This window comes from Monomorium pharaonis, chromosome 11, assembly GCF_013373865.1.
Source record: "Monomorium pharaonis isolate MP-MQ-018 chromosome 11, ASM1337386v2, whole genome shotgun sequence".
Lineage (NCBI taxonomy): Eukaryota > Metazoa > Arthropoda > Insecta > Hymenoptera > Formicidae > Monomorium > Monomorium pharaonis.
This window is the reverse complement of record NC_050477.1, coordinates 3465069-3486140: the sequence shown is the minus strand read 5'-3', so window position 1 is coordinate 3486140 and position 21072 is coordinate 3465069. Positions and strand designations below refer to the sequence as shown.

General features: G+C 32.9%; 3 protein-coding genes across 9 annotated transcripts; 2 read left to right on the top strand and 1 right to left on the bottom strand.

Moving 5' to 3' along the window:
- LOC105831286 (calcyphosin-like protein) lies at nt 1–7584 on the bottom strand. Of its 4 annotated transcripts, none has more exons than XM_012671302.3 (5): nt 7298–7584; nt 1592–1748; nt 771–948; nt 319–480; nt 1–219 (listed from the first exon to the last, which is right to left on the bottom strand). In XM_012671302.3, the coding sequence occupies exons 1-5, from the start codon at nt 7356–7358 to the stop codon at nt 118–120; spliced, it is 660 nt and encodes a 219-aa protein (XP_012526756.1). In that variant the 5' UTR covers nt 7359–7584; the 3' UTR covers nt 1–117. The 4 variants fall into 4 exon arrangements, with proteins under 4 accessions (XP_012526756.1, XP_012526757.1, XP_012526755.1 ...); XM_012671303.3 differs by having other exon boundaries at nt 319–528; nt 7294–7573; XM_012671301.3 differs by having other exon boundaries at nt 319–528; nt 7298–7573.
- A 257-nt stretch (nt 7585–7841) lies between these two features.
- LOC105831285 (endoplasmin) lies at nt 7842–11302 on the top strand. 2 transcript variants are annotated; one of them, XM_012671300.2, is made up of 4 exons: nt 7842–8032; nt 8130–8216; nt 8552–9158; nt 9279–11300. In XM_012671300.2, the coding sequence occupies exons 1-4, from the start codon at nt 7987–7989 to the stop codon at nt 10933–10935; spliced, it is 2397 nt and encodes a 798-aa protein (XP_012526754.1). In that variant the 5' UTR covers nt 7842–7986; the 3' UTR covers nt 10936–11300. The 2 variants fall into 2 exon arrangements, with proteins under 2 accessions (XP_012526754.1, XP_028045502.1); XM_028189701.2 differs by lacking the exon at nt 7842–8032 and having other exon boundaries at nt 8180–8321; nt 9279–11302.
- A 608-nt stretch (nt 11303–11910) lies between these two features.
- LOC105831287 (constitutive coactivator of PPAR-gamma-like protein 1 homolog) lies at nt 11911–21072 on the top strand. 3 transcript variants are annotated; one of them, XM_012671306.3, is made up of 16 exons: nt 11911–12051; nt 13187–13615; nt 14004–14176; nt 14258–14371; nt 14515–14661; nt 14743–15112; nt 15483–15734; nt 15798–16193; nt 16294–16432; nt 16562–16687; nt 16844–16961; nt 17078–17378; nt 18088–18332; nt 20039–20167; nt 20338–20438; nt 20634–21072. In XM_012671306.3, exons 2-16 carry the CDS (start codon nt 13402–13404, stop codon nt 20782–20784), a joined length of 2976 nt encoding a protein of 991 aa, XP_012526760.1. In that variant the 5' UTR covers nt 11911–12051; nt 13187–13401; the 3' UTR covers nt 20785–21072. The 3 variants fall into 3 exon arrangements, with proteins under 3 accessions (XP_012526760.1, XP_012526762.1, XP_012526761.1); XM_012671307.1 differs by lacking the exon at nt 11911–12051 and having other exon boundaries at nt 13402–13615; nt 15813–16193; nt 20634–20784; XM_012671308.3 differs by lacking the exons at nt 20039–20167; nt 20338–20438; nt 20634–21072 and adding an exon at nt 18444–18853.

Genomic DNA, 21072 nt, shown 5'->3' with positions numbered 1-21072 from the left:
TTTAGCGAAATAACAAATTTTGTATTTGCTCGGTGAGTAAAATAGACAGATGCCGTAATAGAATAGACAAATACAGAATTGACATAATGTTATCTAAATTCAAATAAAGATCGAGATTCACAGTTTATAAGCGTTGCGCATCATCAAGTCAAAATACGCGTCGTTGTCTATACTCGCGCTAATGGCGCTGTAATAATTTATAAATTCCTCTTCTGTAACCTGCAGCAAAAAGAACAGGCGAGTCTTTAATACACAATTTGTCGAGCAATTTTATTTATGCGAAATTTAATACGTGATAAACACTACGAAACTACTTACGACACCATCCACGTTGCCTCCTTGTTCGAAATTCGAGAGAAACTTATTTAGAATATCCTCTTCGCTTTCCTCACCACTGATATAACGTGGATGATATTTCACATTGTAAACCCCTCGAAGATCATCAATGGTGATCTGCCCGTCGCCGGTTTTGTCCAATTTCTGAAATGCTTGGTTTACTACATCTTTGCGGCTTTGACTCATCGGCGGCTGACGAGGAAAATAATATAATTATTTTATCAGCTTTATCAATTTTTATTATTATACATCTCTACACGTCTTGTGTTTTGTCGCGCATTTATAAATTTTTATCACCAATCTTTACATTTTTTTAACGTTGTACAAAACCAACGTGTTTCTGTAAGACGTATTTAGACGAGTTCTTGCCCAAAATAAAATAATGCTAAATTATAATGTTAAATAAATATAAAAAGCCCACAACGCAAACTCACTCTTATGCCAACGAGGAACTCGTCGACGCTGATGCTTCCATCATCATTGACATCGAATTTCTTAAAAATTTCATTAATTTCATCCTCGGAGAGTTCCAGTTCGGATTCCTCTAAACTTCTTTTGACTTCTTCGAAACTTAATTTGTTATTGCCATCTTCGTCTATACGACGAAATACTCTGAAAAAACATAGATACATAAATGAGATTTAGATGCTTCATATTGTTATGCATAGCGACACGAAGGTCGAGGACAACAATTAGGCTGATTCATGTGTAATTAAACAAAAACCGTATCATTGCATACATTCGTGACGTTGTATCTTATCCGCAAATGATTAACATTAAAGTGCATTAATTTTTTTTATTTCATTCTATCTTTTTGTCTTGTGTGACACAAATAATTCAGGCTTGTTACAGTAATTCGCTCATTTCATATTCCTTTTTTTTACAATTTTTTCTTTTTAACACGTCGCTTAAATTTAAATGTATTCTATTAAAATTATGGACTTTTTCCGACAAAAGACAATAAACGATGACAGTGTTAACTGTGTCTCTTGCTGGAAAACGTCTTATTGCGATTCAACTTTTTACATCAAATCTATCGTTTATTGAAATTGAAGGAATACTAACTTTTTCACATAAAAATGTGAAGAGCTTATTTAAAATGTTGATTAAATTGTAGCCAATTACACGAGATGAAAAAGAATGATTCGAACATGAATTAGTTATAAAAAAAGAGGAAACATAAGCAAGTTTCTATGATTTTGCAATAATTATAGCTATATAGTAGCTATGTAAAAAGAATATTGTTGAAACTCACCTACCCAAACCAAGGATACCATTGGCACCCCTAGCCAGGCAAAGTAGACGCAGTTTCTCGATGGTATCCGTGGTTGTATGTACGGCCCGTTGGGCCTTGTTAATCATCTCAATCTGCTGTCGCGTCGTAGCACTTTGTGGTCTTAAGCTATACATTGCTGGAAAGGGAAACGTCATTCGTTCACGTGGTCAAGTGAGTCAGGTGCGACATATAGAGAAAAAGAGAGAGTGCGAGATCCGTGCGCTTTTACATTCCCAACTTGGGCATTAAAAAATAACGCAATGCTTCGTAGCCTTTTAAACGATATGAAAAGAATAGTGGATATGAAGATTGTAACATGTACACACACAATATGAAAATATCATTGAAATAAAATGAATTGATAAAGATAATTAGAAAGAGCAGAAATATGAAAATGCTACTGAAAAAATTTTACAATTTGCAAGAAAAGTGAAAAGTTTATAAATTTAAATTAAATTGTATGTCTTAGACGTGAGAGCATTCATTTCTTCAGTATCTAATGATTATACGAGCATTTTGTACGGACAAAAGTCTTATATCGCTTGTAAAATATTAATCGTTCGCTCTGTCACGGACGACAATCAGATTTAACATCATGAAAAAGAAAAAATCGAAATAAAGAAATATATCACATTTCTACGAGAAATTTGTCTCGTCCCAAATACATTTATTGTCAAATAAATACATTATTCATCCGAGAAATTAAGCTTCTTTCTTTCGTTTCGATGTTTACTTTACTTATCTTAGATTTTATTTTATTAATTATCTAATTAAGATTAATATAATATGTTGTAAGGTAGAATTGGGAGAAGTTTAGGATATATAAATTCTTAATTAGATTTTATTGAAATATCTTCTTAAATGGATTTGATTGTTAATTGTGTTGAAAATTTATAAGAAACATTGAATGCATATAGTATGATCTATTTTAACAAAATTGCTGTCATACTAAGATCCAATGGTGATAAGGTTTTTTATTATCATGCGCACGAAGGTAAATGAAAAGTGGGTTATTGATCAACTCGCCTCTGTTGCTAACTTGTTACTTGATGATAATACTAGTTTTCTACATTGCGACATCGACGTTCACGTACTTTGTCATCGACGTGTGAAGGCGCAACGGCTCGTTAATAGTTTTTAATTATTTTATGAAATGCCTTTCTTGCTCACCATGGGTGATTATGTATTACATTGGGAAAAGCAAATATAAAATAGAACTGAATAGGATGCATTTTGAAAGCGTGCTTCTTCGAAAAGATTCAATCACATGACAATGCTCGACACGCAGTGAAAGAGAAATGTTTGCATTAACAAACATGAAGGATTTGTTAAAATAAAGTATGCTAATAGAGACACTATTATATATATGCTATAATAGAGACAATATTATATATACAGATATATGAGATAAATTAGGAGCTTCTTCCAGATATTGTTTTATCTTTGTAATTAGTATCCAAAGTAATCAGTATAGCGATTAATCTGTGTATTACATTAAGTAAATTAGTGTGAAACTATTTATTCCGTTGTAGAATTAATTTTATTATTATTTCTTAAAATTTAATACAAAATTTGAATATAAATAGATTTATGTGAATTTTACAATTTTAAATTAATTAATTACAATTATGTTTTTGATTAGATGTTTTAATTTAATCCACAATAATGGTAATAAAGATATATGTATTTATAATAATTATATTAAAAATTTCAAGGATTAGTATATATTCAGTTTGAAACACAATCCAAATATGCTATATACATACATAATAATTATTTGAAAATTATTGTGATATATTATCCACAGCTGTGTAAAGATAGCACAATATCATTATATATTAATTAATATTTTCCAATAGTCTCGTTTTCAGCCAGGTTTCGTTTTATTTCAACATTCTCGCTATAGTTATTACGAGAACAAATAAGTATGAAAAGTATTCGTTCGAATATTTCACAACGAAAAAATTTACGATAATAAATCATAACGAAAAGATAAATACTCAAAAGAATATCCCGCTAATATTTTTCTATATGAATTTTGCGTGGTATCACTTACTTTAAGTTGTGGTTTCCGGCGAACGAGATGGAGAACGCGGCGGAGGACGCGCGCGTGTGCAGAGGAAGACGAAGATTCACAAAATCAGCGGGAGAAGGAAGAAACCGAAGAAATCTGGCTTACTCTTCGCAAACGGAGGCAGAGCAGTCAATAACGACGTTTTTTCTATGAGAACCGGAAGGCGAATGGCAGTATCTCAGCATGGCGGATTCTATAGTGCGACGACGACGACGACGACGACAATGACAATAATTACGTACACACCCTGGACGACGTATGGGAAGAGCCTATACACTAGGTTTCCGCGCGCGGGCATCATGTATCCATAACGACCGATTTGTCAAAACACACCCATCGTATCTGTTTCGCGATTGAAGGTCTGATCAATTGATTGATCAATCGTCGATACCAATTGTTTTCTTCGAGGGGTGAAAAGAAGAATTGGAGAATGCCCGCGTCATCGAGAGAATAATCAGCGGGATCACCATCGTTGTCATTCAGTAGTCGATCTGGTTTAGTTATGCTAATGGTAAACAATCGCGATGAGAGAGAATATATATTACATGCTTTAGCTTAATTTTTTAATACATTTTGTGGTTGCTTAATCAATGAAGATAATAACATAAATATATGATATGATTAATTTGTTAAGTTCGTATGATTGATGTAGAGTGTTAAGCTTAAAGATCGTTTTACTGGGTAGGACAAACTCAAATACAATTGTTCAATGTGGGTTGGGTAAACTTATGAAGGACACTGTTCAAATGTCCGACATCAGTATCTCTGTAAAGTACATTATTAATTATCATAATTAATGGATGTAGTTTTTAATATCACGACAACAGAATGCGCATATCAATTTTCTAATGCCCAAGAATACGTTTTTAACTGAGTTACTTACATATTTTACAAAAAGAAGTTTTATAATAAAATAATTTGAACTTTTTAATAAATTAAATTAAATTTTAATAACTTAATTGCATGTTGTAAAATTCATTATATTAAAAGTATATAATATATATACGAAGTAATATATATATATATATATATATATATATATATATATATATATACATATATCTCGATAAACGCAGACCAAACGGCATCGTAACAGAAAGTCCGAGAAGTAAAGAAATTACCGTACATATTTGATCAGCCTTTACCTAGAGCCTTACTTTGGATAACATAGTTGCTAACTATGATGTTACACACACGGTATTAATGTTCCGCGTTCTTGAACTCCTACATTTATTTATTATTTTCGCGATAGACGAACAGTTATTTGTAGAGAACAAGATAACAAAATAGTTAATATAGTTACAGCGATGGCTTATTAAAGTAATACATGTGCTCGAATAATGCGATAGCTGATACGTATGGATAAATATATGTCATTTCTCAGAAACAGTATTGTTAATATTGTTAATATTAAAAACAATATGATTTTAGTACTTTAAGTTATATAATAATTATTGATTGCGAATCAAAGAACAATTATTTTTTATTAGATGCGTTCCAAAGATATTACATTTTAAAGAATGTCTTTAAAATATGTCTTAAAACTTTGATGACGTCTTGTATTCAATTTGAAAAAACATGTTATTTCTTTTTAGAGTGTTACTGTAGAATTTTCGTCCAGACACTAATTCAAGTTTAATACATTTATCGTGACAATCAAATTATTTGAGAAAATGTTTTTAAATTTGATTTATTTTTTCCGAATATATTTAATATTTACTTAAGACAAAATTAAAACTTTGTCTTAATAATTTTGTCATTATGAATATTTCGATTATTAAAATTCAATATATTTTTAACAGTAAACATTTTTATGGGTCATTACATTAGAATAGTTACATGTATTCTAATCGATAAATGTTGCTGTAATCAATTAATATCTGCTTTTAGTTAATAATTAATTAAGCGTTTCTTAATTGTAAAAGATGGTATGAAAGATTCTCATTTTTTCCAGGAAATCATGGAAACGTAAGCTGTCTTAAAATTTTAGAAACGTTTTTTAAGATAATAATCTAAAATCCATAATATATTTTTGCAGTTTTATTTGACGAGATATTATCATAGTAAGTATCTACTGGTATTTAAATTAAAAATTGATTTTGCTGGAGAAGATAAAAAGAGTTGATTCAAATTTCTTTTATCAGTTATCAGTTATCTGTTTTTATTATTACTTTAACTATCAACGGAAGAAAAATAATTTGCCGTTCGAAAATTTTCTCTTTTATCAACTATTGATAATAAAACATCTATATACAATGCAAGGTCTACAATTACTGCGTTCGGTAAAGCAAATCTGAGACGTCGAAGTGCTCTCTTACCTTATTCTATCTTTGTTCAATTTCAGTAAATTACAAAGACAAAATGTGTCAACAAAACCTCCAGACGCCTCAGATTTGCTTTGCCGAACGCATCCATAGTCAGCAGGAGTAATGGAGTGTAAGGAGTAAGAGTAACAATTGACCAATTAAAAATTGGGAGTAAACGAAATGGGCAAATCTCATTTCTTGCAAGGTCTACAATGTCAGCAGGAGTAATGAAGTAAGGATTCGAGTAAGAGTAACAATTGACCAATTAAAAATCGGAAGTAAACGAAATGGGTAAATCTCATTTCATATTTCTTTTACTTCTTACTCCTACTCCATTACTCCTACTGACATTGTAGACCTTGCATTATAACTAATACTGATTGTTGCGTTAAGGGGATGCTGAATCTGTCCTGTTTTACCGATTATTTTGATTTCCAATTCATTAATCTCTTTTAATTGTATTTACATAATTGAAAATCCTTCTCCACAATCAAAGTATAACAGACAGTAACATAATGCGCATGTAAAAATTTTATACAAAAAAATTTAATTTAATTGGTAAATGAAATTAAATTTTTTTTTCGTTTTTTGTACAAAATTTTTACGTGCATATTATGTTACCATCTGTACTTTGATCGTGGAAAAGAATTTTAATTCTGTAAATACAATTTAAGGAGATGCTGGATAATTGCTTCTCGAACTTGATCGAGGTCGATAATGCAGAGTCATTAGATTTCGTATATATTTCTTTTATAGATTAAAAAATTATTTTCTAGAATTAAAATACACATATTAATATCAATCTGTGAATTGGATTTTATATCGAAAACGAAAAAAATTTTTTTCATATTACTCTACTTATCGACTTCTTCTGAATCCGCACTCACACTTACATGAAATTTTTATAGACATTTTTTTCTTATACCAAAAGCTTTTAGCTGTTCTGAAAGCACGTTATTATTCTTTCCTATAGTGACAACCCTACATAACAGTTATTTTGTATGCAAAGAGTCTTTAAAATAACTTTAGTGCTGTGGATGAAAATTACGTGTACGAGACGAAATTTTCTAATGTTTTCTTGTTTTTTAAAGAAAATTGTATCTAGCAAAGTTTGTTATTGTCTATACTTTAATTCTGGAGAAGGATTTACAATTCTATGAAATCAATTAAAAGCCAAGTGTAGAAGAAAATAATTAGTGTTCAATCGGATTAATGAATTGGAAATAATAATCAAAATAATCGGTAAAACAGGACAGGTTTAGCATTTCCCCTTGTTGGTGCAATAAAAGTAAAAATGTTACCTGCCGAAAATTGCTTCGTGTGTCATCTCAATGTGATAAATAATAAATACGGCAAGAATTTGCATATATCCATGGTAATAAAGCCGTGAATGTAACTTTCAATAACGAATCGATTTAGGGCTTCGCCAGACTAAAAATAACTTAATTTTGATCTTATAATTTAGTCGAAATGTGATACATCATATTTTCTATAACATCCGTCTGTTACGCGATTATTGATAATTCGATTTCCGATAATAATTGTGCACACGTCGACCGAATCTGCGTAGTGCTGCGTGGCGAACAATGGCGAAGGTGACGATTGTCGATTGGTGGCGATCAGTGGCGATGCCCACCGGTGATCCTCACTTGCCGTCTTGCCCAGCTGCGAGAGTGAATCTTCTAGAACGAGACGAGACGACGAGAGACATGTGTACACTCGGACCAATCGTGCCGCGCCATTTGTACGGGGCTGCCGTCAGTCAGTGCCGTCATTGGCCGGCACGTGCTGCGTGGGTCAATGCAATTGGACGGCCGCCCCGCCGGCGTCGTGTATTACGCGATATCGCGTCGTCGTAACGGCTGTTCCGTGACAGTCGGTGAAAAAACGACGGCGTGTCACGGTGGCACGGTGGCAGCGAACGAGTTCGCCAGGCTTTCGTCAGTGATCCCTTTTTCTTAGAATCGTTCACGGTTTTCCACGCCACGGCGACAATGAGGAAACTCTACTTACTGTTCGTGGGGTTATTCTTGTTAGCGGGTAAGCGGCCTTATTCCTAACGAGAGAGATCGTTTCTTTCATCTTGGACAGAATGTGCCTTCGTTGTCTCACATGTGATGTCTTATTTATTCTGCAGGATTCGTCCGGGCTGAAGATGAGGTTGAGGAGAATGCCGGTACTGTGGAGAGTGATCTTGGCGCCAGCCGCGAAGCGTCGCGAACAGGTTATCTTGGTTTAACCTTCAAATAAGTCGATTTGTTCATTTTGATATTTTGCGAGTTTGAAAGGCATTTGTAACAGGTGGCAAGAATCCGTTGGAAATTAATACGTACGGAAACTGACACAAGATATTCAGTTGTAATAGAACTTAGAAAAGTGCAAGTTTATTTCACAAAAGGAGTATTTTTCCTTGTATAACATGATCCAATTCTTATGTTAATTTAAAATTTTTATATATATAATTTGTTATATAAATTTATTAGATACATTTAAAAAATTCCATCTAAAAAAATTAAATTTAAATACAGTTTTAAAAATTAAGTTTAAATACTGTTACAGACTATGAGGCTGTACAAAGAGAGGAGGAAGCAATAAAGATTGATGGTCTAAATACTGCCCAGATAAAAGAATTAAGAGAAAAGGCTGAGAAATTTGCGTTTCAGACCGAAGTCAACCGCATGATGAAACTTATTATCAATTCTCTCTACCGTAATAAAGAGATTTATCTCAGAGAATTAATATCAAATGCATCTGATGCACTAGACAAGATCAGATTATTGTCTCTCACTGATAAAAGTGTTCTGGATACAAATACCGAATTGGCTATTAGAATAAAAGCAGATAAGGAGAACAAAATATTACACATAATGGATTCTGGTATTGGCATGACGAAGCAAGACCTAGTGAATAATCTTGGAACCATTGCAAAGTCTGGCACAGCCGAGTTTCTGGGAAAAATGCAGGAAGTGACAAGCACTCAGGATATGAATGATATGATTGGTCAGTTTGGTGTGGGTTTTTATTCCGCGTACTTGGTAACGAACGTTGTTGTCGTTACCACTAAGCATAATGATGATAAACAGTATATTTGGGAATCTGATAGCTCAAACTATAGCATTGTTGAAGATCCACGGGGAAATACTTTGAAAAGAGGAACGACTGTGAGGTACGTTGTACAAGTATTCTTAGTTTTTAAGTTTCTCGACAATCATAAAGACAATTTTATTTTCTATAATATTGTAGAAATAGTATTCCTAATATTGTGTTTTTTTTTTAATGTTTGCAGTTTACATTTGAAGGACGAAGCGTTAGACTTCCTAGAGCCAGATACAATAAAGACCTTGGTAAAGAAATATTCACAGTTTATCAATTTTCCCATATATTTGTGGAATAGCAAACAAGTACAAGTCGATGCGGAAGAAATGGAAGAAGATAAGTCTGTAAAGGAGAAAAATGATAGCGGTAGTGATACCAAAGATAAGGAAGATGAGGAAGATGATGCTAAGGTGGAAGAGGATACGGATGAGAAGAAACCTAAGAAAGTGGACAAGACCGTTTGGGATTGGGAATTGTTGAACGACTCGAAACCAATTTGGACACAGAAACCAAATGAAGTTGACGAGAAAGAATATATTGAGTTTTACAAGACACTCACGAAGGATAATCAGGAACCTTTGGCGAAAACGCATTTTATTGCAGAGGGTGAAGTCACGTTCAAATCTGTTCTGTTTATTCCAAAGGTTCAACCGAGCGACAGCTTTAATCGTTATGGCACCAAGTCCGACAACATCAAATTGTATGTCAGGCGAGTCTTCATTACTGATAAGTTCACCGACATGATGCCGAATTACTTATCTTTTATTCGTGGCATCGTGGACAGCGACGATCTACCGCTTAACGTTTCACGCGAGAATCTCCAGCAGCACAAATTGATCAAGGTTATCAAGAAGAAACTCATCAGGAAGGTACTGGATATGATCAAGAAGATCCCAAAAGAGGATTATCAAACGTTCTGGAAAGAATATAGCACAAATATCAAATTAGGCATAATCGAGGATCCTCAGAATCGTGCAAGATTATCCAAAATGTTGCAATTTCATTCGTCATCGCAGAAAGAAATAACCTCCCTGCCTGAATACGTATCCCGCATGAAGCCTAATCAGCAGCATATCTACTATATTGCTGGTTCATCCGAGGACGAGGTGAAGAAATCGCCATTTGTCGAACGGCTGGAGAAGAAGGGCTATGAGGTGCTGTACCTGACAGAAGCGGTGGACGAGTACGCGATATCGGCATTACCAGAGTTTGATGGTAAGAAATTCCAGAATGTTGCAAAGGAAGGTTTCACGTTGGACGAGGGAGAACGAGCGAAAGAACGAATGGAACAATTGAAGACGATGTTTGAACCTTTAGTCAAATGGCTGAATGACATTTTGAAGGATCAGATCAGTAAGGCGCAAGTGTCTGAACGTCTGACCGATTCGCCTTGTGCCTTGGTCGCCAGCATGTTTGGCTGGACTGGTAATATGGAACGTTTGGCGATCTCGAACGCACATCAGAAGACCGATGATCCGCAGAAGAGCTACTATTTGAACCAGAAGAAGACGTTGGAAATTAACCCAAGGCATCCACTCATCAGAGAACTGTTACGTAGAGTTGAGGTCGAGTCGTCCGATCAGACAGCTAAGGACATGGCACTGATGATGTTCCATACGGCAACTTTGCGATCGGGTTACATGCTACGGGAGACTGCCAGTTTTGCAGATAGCGTGGAACAACTAATGAGGAAGAGCTTAGGTATCTCTTTAGATGAGGTACCCGAGGAGGAGGAATCGCAGGACGAAGAAGCAAGTAACGAGAAGGTGTCAGACGTCGATGCTGAGGACGAAAAAAAATATGAGGAAGAAGAGGAGGAGGAGGAGGAGAAACACGACGAGTTGTAATAATAGAATGTAAAGCGATATTCGAAAGACTTGATCTAGAAGCGTAGCTATACAATGTATAGTTACCTTAAATTCTCTCAAATGCGACTTTCATTGTCGCAAGTTTGTAAACAATTTAAATATGTACAATTTGATAAATATGTTAATTCAGTTTGATATCGTGGAAATTTTCAACATTGTCAACATTGTAAAAGCAAAGTAGCTAAATTCTTTTTCTAAATATATTTTCATTTTGATCTTCCACATCTTTTTAGTAACGCGAAGAAAGTACTGATTAAGTGTTACTGATATATGGTATGTTTGTGATATGTGTGAGTGTATTTGTACATGAAATATACAAATTATATTAAAGTATATCGACAGTATACTGGTGTACTTTTGTATTTTATTAACATTTAAAATTCAAACATACCTTAATAAATTAAATGCTTTGGCTTTAGATTATTGAGTTCGGAACAAAAACGAATATTTGTTAACATTCCTTATGTAAAAAGATCAAAATTCAAGAAAATATTAAAATAATTTTTTATATTTATGTGCCATAAGTTAATTTCTATATGTTACAATTAAGGATATAATGTGAAACATTTGTCGAATTTTTACAGACTTGGTTCAACATTTTTTAATTAAAAACTGAATTATTCATTATAGTTGCAAAACAACTCTATATATATGTACAAGATGCCCCCATAAAATATAGGTAGGTATCTCGATAATTGTAAAATGTATTCTATAATTCTTTTTTTGTAAGGATATTTTTTAAATTACAGCAATTAGAATAATGATTAATTTAATGCACTCGTAGGCGGAAAAGTTGTTAATTGTAATAAATAATTTTGTCGCGCAGAATGCTCTAAAATGTTTTGAGAATGCAGGCTTCTTCGCATTTCAAAACAATGGCGCGTCGCGCAGTTCCGGTCGGAGTCTGCTCATGACGTAGGGGACGCCACGGGCTAACCAATCAGTGCGGCGGACCACTCAACGTGTGGAGCGGTCGCAGCGCGCGCCACCGGTACCGGGGTGGTCATTTCCGTTTTCGATTCCGACGTCATCCAACTCCGAAAGCCCGTGTGTTTTGTGTTTCTTTGGGGCCACGATGATTATCGCTAATTTAACGTAAGTACGCGGCACGTCGCGGCGACTTGCGCGGATCGTCCGTGCGTGTTTGCGCGGTCTCGAGGACGCCGTATCAGCGCACATTCCGTGTACTCCATAACGCGAGAAAGACCGCTCTTGCGATCAGCGCGACCGATGCTTCGTCGACCAATACAGGACGACCGCCCGTCGCTCGATTTGTCTCTTACCGGTTACTCGTGCCATTCGACATTCATCGCTTCCGCGACATGAGATTTGTATCCGGGATTTGTCCGCGATATCCCCGTCCCCATTCCGCCTTGTCCCTGTCCCCGCCTCCGGGCTGGGCCCATCCCACCATCATGGGACCGGTCCTCGCGCGAGGCCAGCCGGCGTAAACGCGGTCAACATCGATGTCCCGTGTGAGTCCGTAAACAAAATAAATGGCTCCTTGAAATTTCTATTCCGCGTGTTCTTCATTCTTCTCCGCATTGGTGATTCGCGGAAGATGCTACGGAGATAATTTCTTTGTCAGCTTGTCACTTTCGTGAAAAGGGACGAGAAGGGAGCGGGGACGTAAGGAGGGATAGAGGGACGCAATTTGCGGAGTAGCGATTCGTACCAACGAAATAAATTATAATTCTTAATTTCTTTTTCTTTTAATTTGAAATATTTGTAAATCACAAATGTCAAATAAATGGAGTTCTCGTCTAATAGTTGATCGTGATAGAGTTCGCTTGGTCACGGTTGATGCAAAATTGTATGAACTCCAGACAATCCATTTGAAACATTTTACAAAGTGTCTCTGAGAAATCTCGATGATAGAATGTTTACAGAAATAAACAAAATCTCTATTAACAGAATTTTTGAACGGTTGCAGAAATTAAACAAAATCTACAGAATTTAGGTTTAAGTGATTCTAGTTTAATAATTATGAAACAAAATTTTGCTTGGTTTTTATTATTAATCTATTATTGGAGTATGTCAGCAGATTCTTCTAGTGAAATATTATGAGCTTGATATCAAAATGTACAACAATAAAATCTTTAAATGTATTGAAGAATTATTAACAAACTACTAATATTTTGTTTACTGAAAATAATTATTGATAAAAATCCCCTGATATATTAAATCCTATACTGAGAATATGTATGTAGCTGTTTTTATTTTTTTGCAGATTGAAACTTTTGAAATTGGAATTAGGTTTCTTCATGTCTTAAAAGATTTCAAAAATTTCATACTAACTGAAGGGCAAACACATTGTTGGTCTTAAGACACAAAGATAAGCACCTTACAAAGATAGTAAAGCTATTGTGTACATAAAGAAAAATTGAAGTAAACTTAATTGACATTGACTCGTGACTGGAGCATAATTCAGGAATACTTACAAACATGGGCATTCAAGACTTGCAAACTTTCCTGGACGGTAACTGCGTACAAGGGGGATCTATACCTGTAGATTTGTTGAAGATAGCGCGCATGGTTGCTCAAAAATCGCAACGTAATCGCATAATTAAAGGACAGCAGATACATAATTTTAATAAATTAAGACTAGTTCTGGATGGAGAATGCTGCTTGGATCGATTGTATGGTGGATTCTTCTCAGGTAAATAAAATAATACATTTTGCAGAATTTTTGCTAATTTAATAACGTAACATGTACTATATGGACAAATATGTATATAATGATACACAAGTATAAATAAATTTTAATTTGTCAAAGACAAATAGTTAATTGTATACAATACTGTATGATTTTAAAATGTATCAGCTTTATCTTAAATGAAAATTAGTTTGATTACTTTAATATGTATATATTAAATATATATGTATATATTATACAAATCTATATATATTTATATTTATATTTATAAATATATACACACATACATATGTATACATTATATATAATATTTAATGTTATATAAAAGTTTAATATACTAAATACTATATAATAATAATAATAATATTATTATTATTATTTTAATATGCAGATTGGGCTTGTGGTGGACAATGGAATCGCATGCTCCAGTTTCTTGCTGTTCTTATACAAGCAATGGAAATGTCAGGACTGGAGATAGCTGTATTCTTTAATGGATGTTTTGAACCTCTTCGGAAAGCAGATTGGGTGCAACAGCAGTTGCAAGTACGCGCAAAAGTTAATAATGTAAGTCCATCACATGATTACATTTTCAGATTGATTGGACAACAATTCAAATTTTCAAAGTTGTCTTTCTAAAATATTAAGGTCTTGAAACATATAACAACGAAAGGTACGCCACCACCGAAAATCTGGTGGACTCCACCTGTATGTTTAAGGACTAGTTTACGTATGGCTCTCAGACATCTGAATGTCACAGTTGTAAGTTAGCAAATACTTTTGTTTTTTATTTTTGCATTTATAATTAATATGTTAATTAAAATGTGATATAATATAGTATATCTTACATATAATAATTTTGAAAATTTATAGAACATTATATAATATTAATAATATTTTAACAGTTGTGTAGCATGGATGACCATCATCAAGAAGTCATTGCTTACTGTCGCGAGAACAATTACAATGGTCTGATAGCTGATGATGCAGAATATGCGGCATTTGATCCTCCACGCTACTTCTCATCTGAGCAATTAAAACTTACATACAAGGTATATCTTTTTAATAATAAAAACAATCGTATTTTATGACGATAATTTACACATGTAATTACAATATTTTTTAAATAACAGGGTTCTCTTGATACAAAAGAATACATGCTTTCTGAACTTACAAGAGCTCTCAACATACCATCCGACAGGCTCTGTATATTGGCAGCTTTACTTGGAAATTACATATTGACTGAGAATGATTTGATCGATTTCTACAAACATCATAATATTAGCACCAATGTGCTAAATAAGACAAGCGTTGAACAAATGATTAAGATAATTGCAAGTTTTGTCAGAGAACTTCCATCTGCAGAATTGGATGTGGTTTCGCAAAAGGTGTTTGGTTCCGTCTCCGATCCCAGATGTTCGAAATTGAGACAATCTGTTCAATATTACTTAAACGGAACAAAAGAAGGATTTTTACATTATAAACCTGTGAAACCAACAAAAGGTGAGGTTATTTAATATTCAAAATATTTTTCAAATACGATTTTATTATCAAATATGTAATCTCAATCTATTTCAAAATTAGGAGAATATATCTGAATTTTCTACTTATAAATAAACAACGTTTTATATAAGGAAATTTAAAAAGTAGATGTAAACGTTTTAGCATTTTTAAGATAAAATTCTAGAAACTGAATACATGCGCGCGCACGCGTGTGTGTGTGTGTGTGTGTGTGTGTGTGCGTGCGTGCGTGCGTGCGTGCGTGCGTGCGTGCGTGCGTGTGTGTGTGTGTGATCGTTAATTTTTGTGTTATTATGGAAGTTTTAAGATTGGAAATAAATGTGTGTGTATTCGCAATTCCAATCTTTTTCAGTTCATAAATTAGATTCTAAACCTAGTACACAGACTCAATCGAGTTTATCCGACACGCCATCAGCATCAGAAGGTGATTCTAATTTGGAAACATCAAGATTTGCCTCTGAAACTTTGGAGAGCGAACGTGAAAGTTTGAACGCGTATAAACAGGCGACGGCTAACGCAAAGGCGGCGCCACAAATTGTGATCGATCCACCTGGTATTCAGGGTCATGGAGATTCCGATACTATACATACAGAGGAAGAGCAAAGTATGCTGGCTATAAAAATAGATAGCTTTTGACAGCGATTTATTAATATTCTATTTTAAACAGGAATTTTTGAAACAGGTGATGGACATGCTATCAACGGTACTCACAATCTTTTGATAAGTTCGTCAAGTTCGAGTAGTAGTTCCTCGGCGACATCGCCATCCCATGCAACGGTGGATTCCGCGCGGCAACCGGAAAAATCAACTAGTATTCCTACCACATCACCAGAAGTTATGCGTACTGCCTCGGAACGTCATCAGAAGGGACTTATGTCGCCGTACATATATCAAATTCTCATTGCTGGTGAAATCAAATTGCCAATTCTTCTAGAAGACGAGAATCATCGTGAATTTCCTTCTATTCATGTGATTTATAGACCAATTCGACAAATGGTGTATGCGATTTTGTTCAACCTCCATCACCGGATGTATCTAGCTACGAAAAGTAAAGAAAAAGGTGGTAAGTATAATGTTTTTATATTAATTAATTTTATATTAATTATTAGAGATATGTGTTTTTATATAAAATTGCAAATTTATTTTGCACATTTACTCGACAGATAGTGAAAAAGTCGAAATACCGGATGTAATAATAAAAGAGTGGGTATGGTCCAAGTCCAATCCATATCAGACTCCTGAATTAGTGAAGGCAGAGCAAATAGGTTGGGGCGTGCCTACAATTCAACGTTTGTGGTTTGGGTAAATAATTTTATTTTAAGTTAAACTTAAATATATATAATAACAGATTAATTAAATTTAAATTTGCTGTAGACTTGTGCTGTAAACTTGTGCAATTTTTATAAACTGGCAAAATGTCTTGTTTTTTAGCACAGTCATAGATGATAAGCGGCGAAGACTTAGAGGTTTCCTGACTTGTATGAAATCGGACACGCCTCTTATGTTAAATACCTCATATGTACCGCAACATCTGTTGGTCATGGCCTGTGTTTTAAGGTAAATATTAATTACTTTATACATTATATATATTGATTTTAATTTCTTATCAAGATTTTTTCTTTTTATTCTTTATACATTAAAAATGAAAAGTGATCTAATTAGAATTTGAATTAATTTGATCCAATAAATGTTTTTTAATTGTTTCTTTTACAGATACATTATGTCTTTTTCTGACAAGATAAAAATCCTGCGCCGTCAGGAGTTAGATGCTTTTATCGCGCAAGCTTTTTCGCCAGAGCTTATGAATGCTCAGTATTTGCAAGATTTGCAGGTAAAATGAACTGAATATACCATATAATTTTTACGATAGTTATTACAATAGTTATTAGTTTAGGCAGTATCTGGATAGGTCGACATTTAATATATAATTTCTATTTGTATATACAGCTTCCATTAGTTACATCACGCGGTGTACAATTGGCTACCTTGTTCATGGCTGGTGTCGAGACCGCGTTATTAGCGAACGATGCTTGTGGCGCACCGATTCCATGGTTAATGTGCTGCCCTTGGCTTTACTTTGACGGCAAATTGTTCCATCATACGTTAGCTCGTGCTACTATCGCCAAGAATTTATTAGAGTTATGCAGTGGTCATATTGACCGTGTTGTAAAAGTCGAGAGGATGAGAAAAGCTATACTCGAGGGAATTACCGTCGTGTTTGCGCGACCACCTTTGCCTGTCACACCAGGTATGTTATATTCCCTTTAATCACGTATTAATGTCTTCTTTATCTTTTTATTTATTAATTTTTTATTTCAACACAATTTCGTAACTTTTAACTCTTTAATTTCTTAATTCTTTATAATCATTATTATGACGAAACTTTGGAGATTTTGATTATAAAAAATATCGCGTTAGCCCATTTTTCCTTTACATGTACTCAATTAACATAACATTTTTAACATGATATTTAATGATTTGATGTTATTATCATGTATTAATGATAACATTGTGTATTGTAACTTGTAATTGAGAGAAAAATGAGAAAAATGAGAAAAAAGAATTAATATAACAATCTATATAGCTCAACTGATAATACTACAAGTTATTTGATAGAATGATATAATTACTTCTATCAAATTTTAATATAATTACTTTTATCCGATGCTTTCTTCTCTTTATTAACAACTCTTCCAGATTCCTTAACATCTTATGATATTCATAATAGGATGTTTTCGGATGGAAGTAAAATAAACGCAGTTAATGTTGCTTTGTGGAGTTTATCAATTAAACTCTACGAATCTCAAAACTGCGATAAAATATCTTAATAAATAAATACAATTAACAAATTTTTAAAATTATTTTTACATATTTTGTTTTTCTGTATATGTTGGTAATATATAGTTTTTATCTACTAATTTATATGACATCTATAGTAATTTTACTTATTATCACAGGGATTCGTGTATCAGTTTCCTCTAATATTTTACCTGCTGGTTGTACTATTAACGACGGGCTGATGCGCGGTCGTGGCAGCGGCACATTACCACAGCGAGGTTTAATGCGTCGTCCAATCCCTTCGCGTGGTGGTCAACTAGAAATTGCTGGTGTCGTAGTGGGTCAATGGGGCCCAAATTATGGACAGCCTGGTCGATTGCCACAACCCCTGCAGGGGCACCCTCGTGGACGAATTCCACCGCAGGTAAGATATAATAGATTTTAATAGGGTGTGTGATTTCAATTTCATAACGATGGCTCGATATCGTTGCGTGTATATGGAGTAAGAAGCACACGATGACGATATTCTGGACAGATTTTAGGGGAACGTTCGAGATATTGAGTAGTCCGCTTTCACTATTTAACGTCGCTGGTGTGATCGGATAATGCGTGCATTTAGGAGGGGACATCACGTAAATCAATTTAATGCAGTTACTTGCTTATACAGTTTTTATATAGTTTTTATATGTAGACGTTCGATATGATACATCTGGAAATAAATCTGAAATCATTGTATTTGAGAATGTATATTAAGCGGAGGATAGTTAATTTATCCTCATTATGTAACTATATACGTGTTGCTTTATTACACCATTAGAATGAAACAAATTATTTTGACATTTATATTACATAATGGTTTTTTTTGTAGCATTGCGGTTTTGTATTATCGCATGTTTTTTTATATGTAATGGACACTGTTAAAATAAAGGTTTCTATATATTTTAATTCAGAGTATTTTAACTGGTGTTCCTTCTACATTCTTTTAGGTAAAATACATTTCCTTTTCTTCGAAGTAGTAGTAATAAAATAAAGTATATATTTTCTGAAACATGTATCTAAAGAACTGAACAATAATGTAATGAAATAGTATAAAATTGCATAGTATTATATAGAAAACATGATTAAAAGCGACATATCTGTTTTTAAAAATGAATTGTTTATTCGAAAAATATATATTGTAATATATATTGTATAATTTTTTATCCTTTTTTAATTTTTAATAGTTTAAATTACACTATACATTTGTTAATTTAATTATTCAATGTTATAACAATTTTACCAATATAAAATAATCATTTATACTTGTTATTCTTAAAAATTAAAAGTAAGATTGTTAGATATTTTGTATATCCTTAGCATTAATAATTAAATATACGTATAATATATGCACATGTGTGGGTGTAAATTGCTTTGTTTTCTGAATAAAAATTAATAAAGAGATAATATTAAATAAAACATAATGTAAATAGTATTTAATAATATTTGAATTAAAGAAATATTGGATCTAATTTAAAATAATGAATTTTTGTTAGGATTATTATGAAAAAATAAGTTTTATCTGCTGTACATGTTTTTATAACAACTTGGCTCTTGATATTAAAATTTCCAATTTAGTTTAATTTATTGAATTTAGTTTACATTATTTTTTACGGAAATATATTTTTCTAACAAATAAGTAATAATATTTTAAAGGTTCCAAGAGATATATGTTACTATTCTTACTTAATTTTATTGAATTAGAAAAAACAAACTTACCTAAATGTGTGTGTGTGTGTATGTGTGTGTGTGTGTGTGTGTTAAAATGTTTTTTTTAATAAGAAATAAAACAATAATATGCATCACAGTTTTATATATATTGGTTACATTGAACATCACAGCAGGTTATATTGAAACTTACTATAGCATGCTTATATAAATTAAATATTTCAAACTTTTTTTAAAAATACAATTTGGAAAATAAAATTTAAACAAAAAACGATTAATATAATTAATTATATAATACATTTTCGTATTTTGAATTCTCTAAGTCCATCTTTTGAAGTATTGTTTTATAAATTCTTAGAATATGTGACAATATTTTATTTAAACAAATTTCATATATCACAATTTAGATAAATTGTGTTTTTTTAGGTAACTTCTATTGGTGGACTTAAATATGGTCTTCCTCGTGGATTTAATTCAATAAATCGACCGACATTTCAAACACGCGGTGCTACCCGTGCTCCAATTGCCGGACGTGGCAAGAAAACTCAAATGAAGGTAAAAATAATTTGTGTATATGAACGAAAAAAATATCTATAATAATGGAATCGGAATCAAGTTTGAGATCTTTGATGCATGATTAATGTATAAGTAAAGTTTAAGCCAGTATGATATGTTTTCTTGTTAACAATATATAACAATTTTTTACATTTTTATCAATTATCTAGGTGTCCACCAAAAAGAAAACTCCCATTAAAAAGACAAAGGAAACTGAAAAAAAAGACAACAAAGGTCGTGGTATCACTGTCGACGGAATTACCGATTATAAGTAAGTGTTTTAAGCTTATATATATATATATATACGTATATATACATACGTCTTTCAATAAAATATTTTTCGCATTTATGGTATTGAAAATCTTTTGCTTCATTATTCTCATTTTACAAATTACGAAGAATTAATATAACGAATTTTACGAATATTTAACATAATAACTCATACAATTTTATATTCTATCTTCAGCGAAATTCAAACCGATAACGCTCGCTCACTATTGACAAAAGACGCACTGCCAGTACCAGGTCAGTTTGATGATGCAGTGGAAAATGGTAAGGGAATGGAAAAGGGGCAGGGCGATGCACCGCTCGTCGCTCCGGTTGCTGCAGAAAATTAGATATAAAAAGAAAATTTCTCGAAAAATGACTGCAACCACTCCCAAATAATGACTCAAGACTGCTAACAACAATCTACTAATATATTCTGAACATTTGTGCACCAGTAACATTTAAATATTGGAAATATCTTTGAAATTGTTATACAAAAATTATTGTTAATCTAATTATCAAAACTTAATATTAAATTATTAATTATTATTATACAATTATTATTAACTTATTAGTAAAAGATATCTTATTTTGACTTAAGATATCTAAATTTTGACAGACGTAATTTATGAGGAAAA

What these genes read in the sequence shown, in the direction of transcription:
- LOC105831287 (XM_012671306.3), top strand. Translation starts at nt 13,402, where the DNA reads ATGGGCATTCAAGACTTGCAAACTTTCCTGGACGGTAACTGCGTACAA. An exon ending in GTATGGTGGATTCTTCTCAG is followed by an intron (nt 13,616 to 14,003) that starts GTAAATAAAATA and finishes TTTAATATGCAG; the next exon opens with ATTGGGCTTGTGGTGGACAA. An exon ending in AATTAAAACTTACATACAAG is followed by an intron (nt 14,662 to 14,742) that starts GTATATCTTTTT and finishes TTTAAATAACAG; the next exon opens with GGTTCTCTTGATACAAAAGA.
- LOC105831286 (XM_012671301.3), bottom strand. Translation starts at nt 7,358, where the DNA reads ATGCAAATTCTTGCCGTATTTATTATTTATCACATTGAGATGACACAC. An exon ending in GACACACGAAGCAATTTTCG is followed by an intron (nt 1,749 to 7,297) that starts GCAGGTAACATT and finishes TTCCCTTTCCAG; the next exon opens with CAATGTATAGCTTAAGACCA. An exon ending in AGTTCCTCGTTGGCATAAGA is followed by an intron (nt 529 to 770) that starts GTGAGTTTGCGT and finishes TTTCCTCGTCAG; the next exon opens with CCGCCGATGAGTCAAAGCCG.
- LOC105831285 (XM_012671300.2), top strand. Translation starts at nt 7,987, where the DNA reads ATGAGGAAACTCTACTTACTGTTCGTGGGGTTATTCTTGTTAGCGG. An exon ending in GGGGTTATTCTTGTTAGCGG is followed by an intron (nt 8,033 to 8,129) that starts GTAAGCGGCCTT and finishes TTTATTCTGCAG; the next exon opens with GATTCGTCCGGGCTGAAGAT. An exon ending in AAAAGAGGAACGACTGTGAG is followed by an intron (nt 9,159 to 9,278) that starts GTACGTTGTACA and finishes TAATGTTTGCAG; the next exon opens with TTTACATTTGAAGGACGAAG.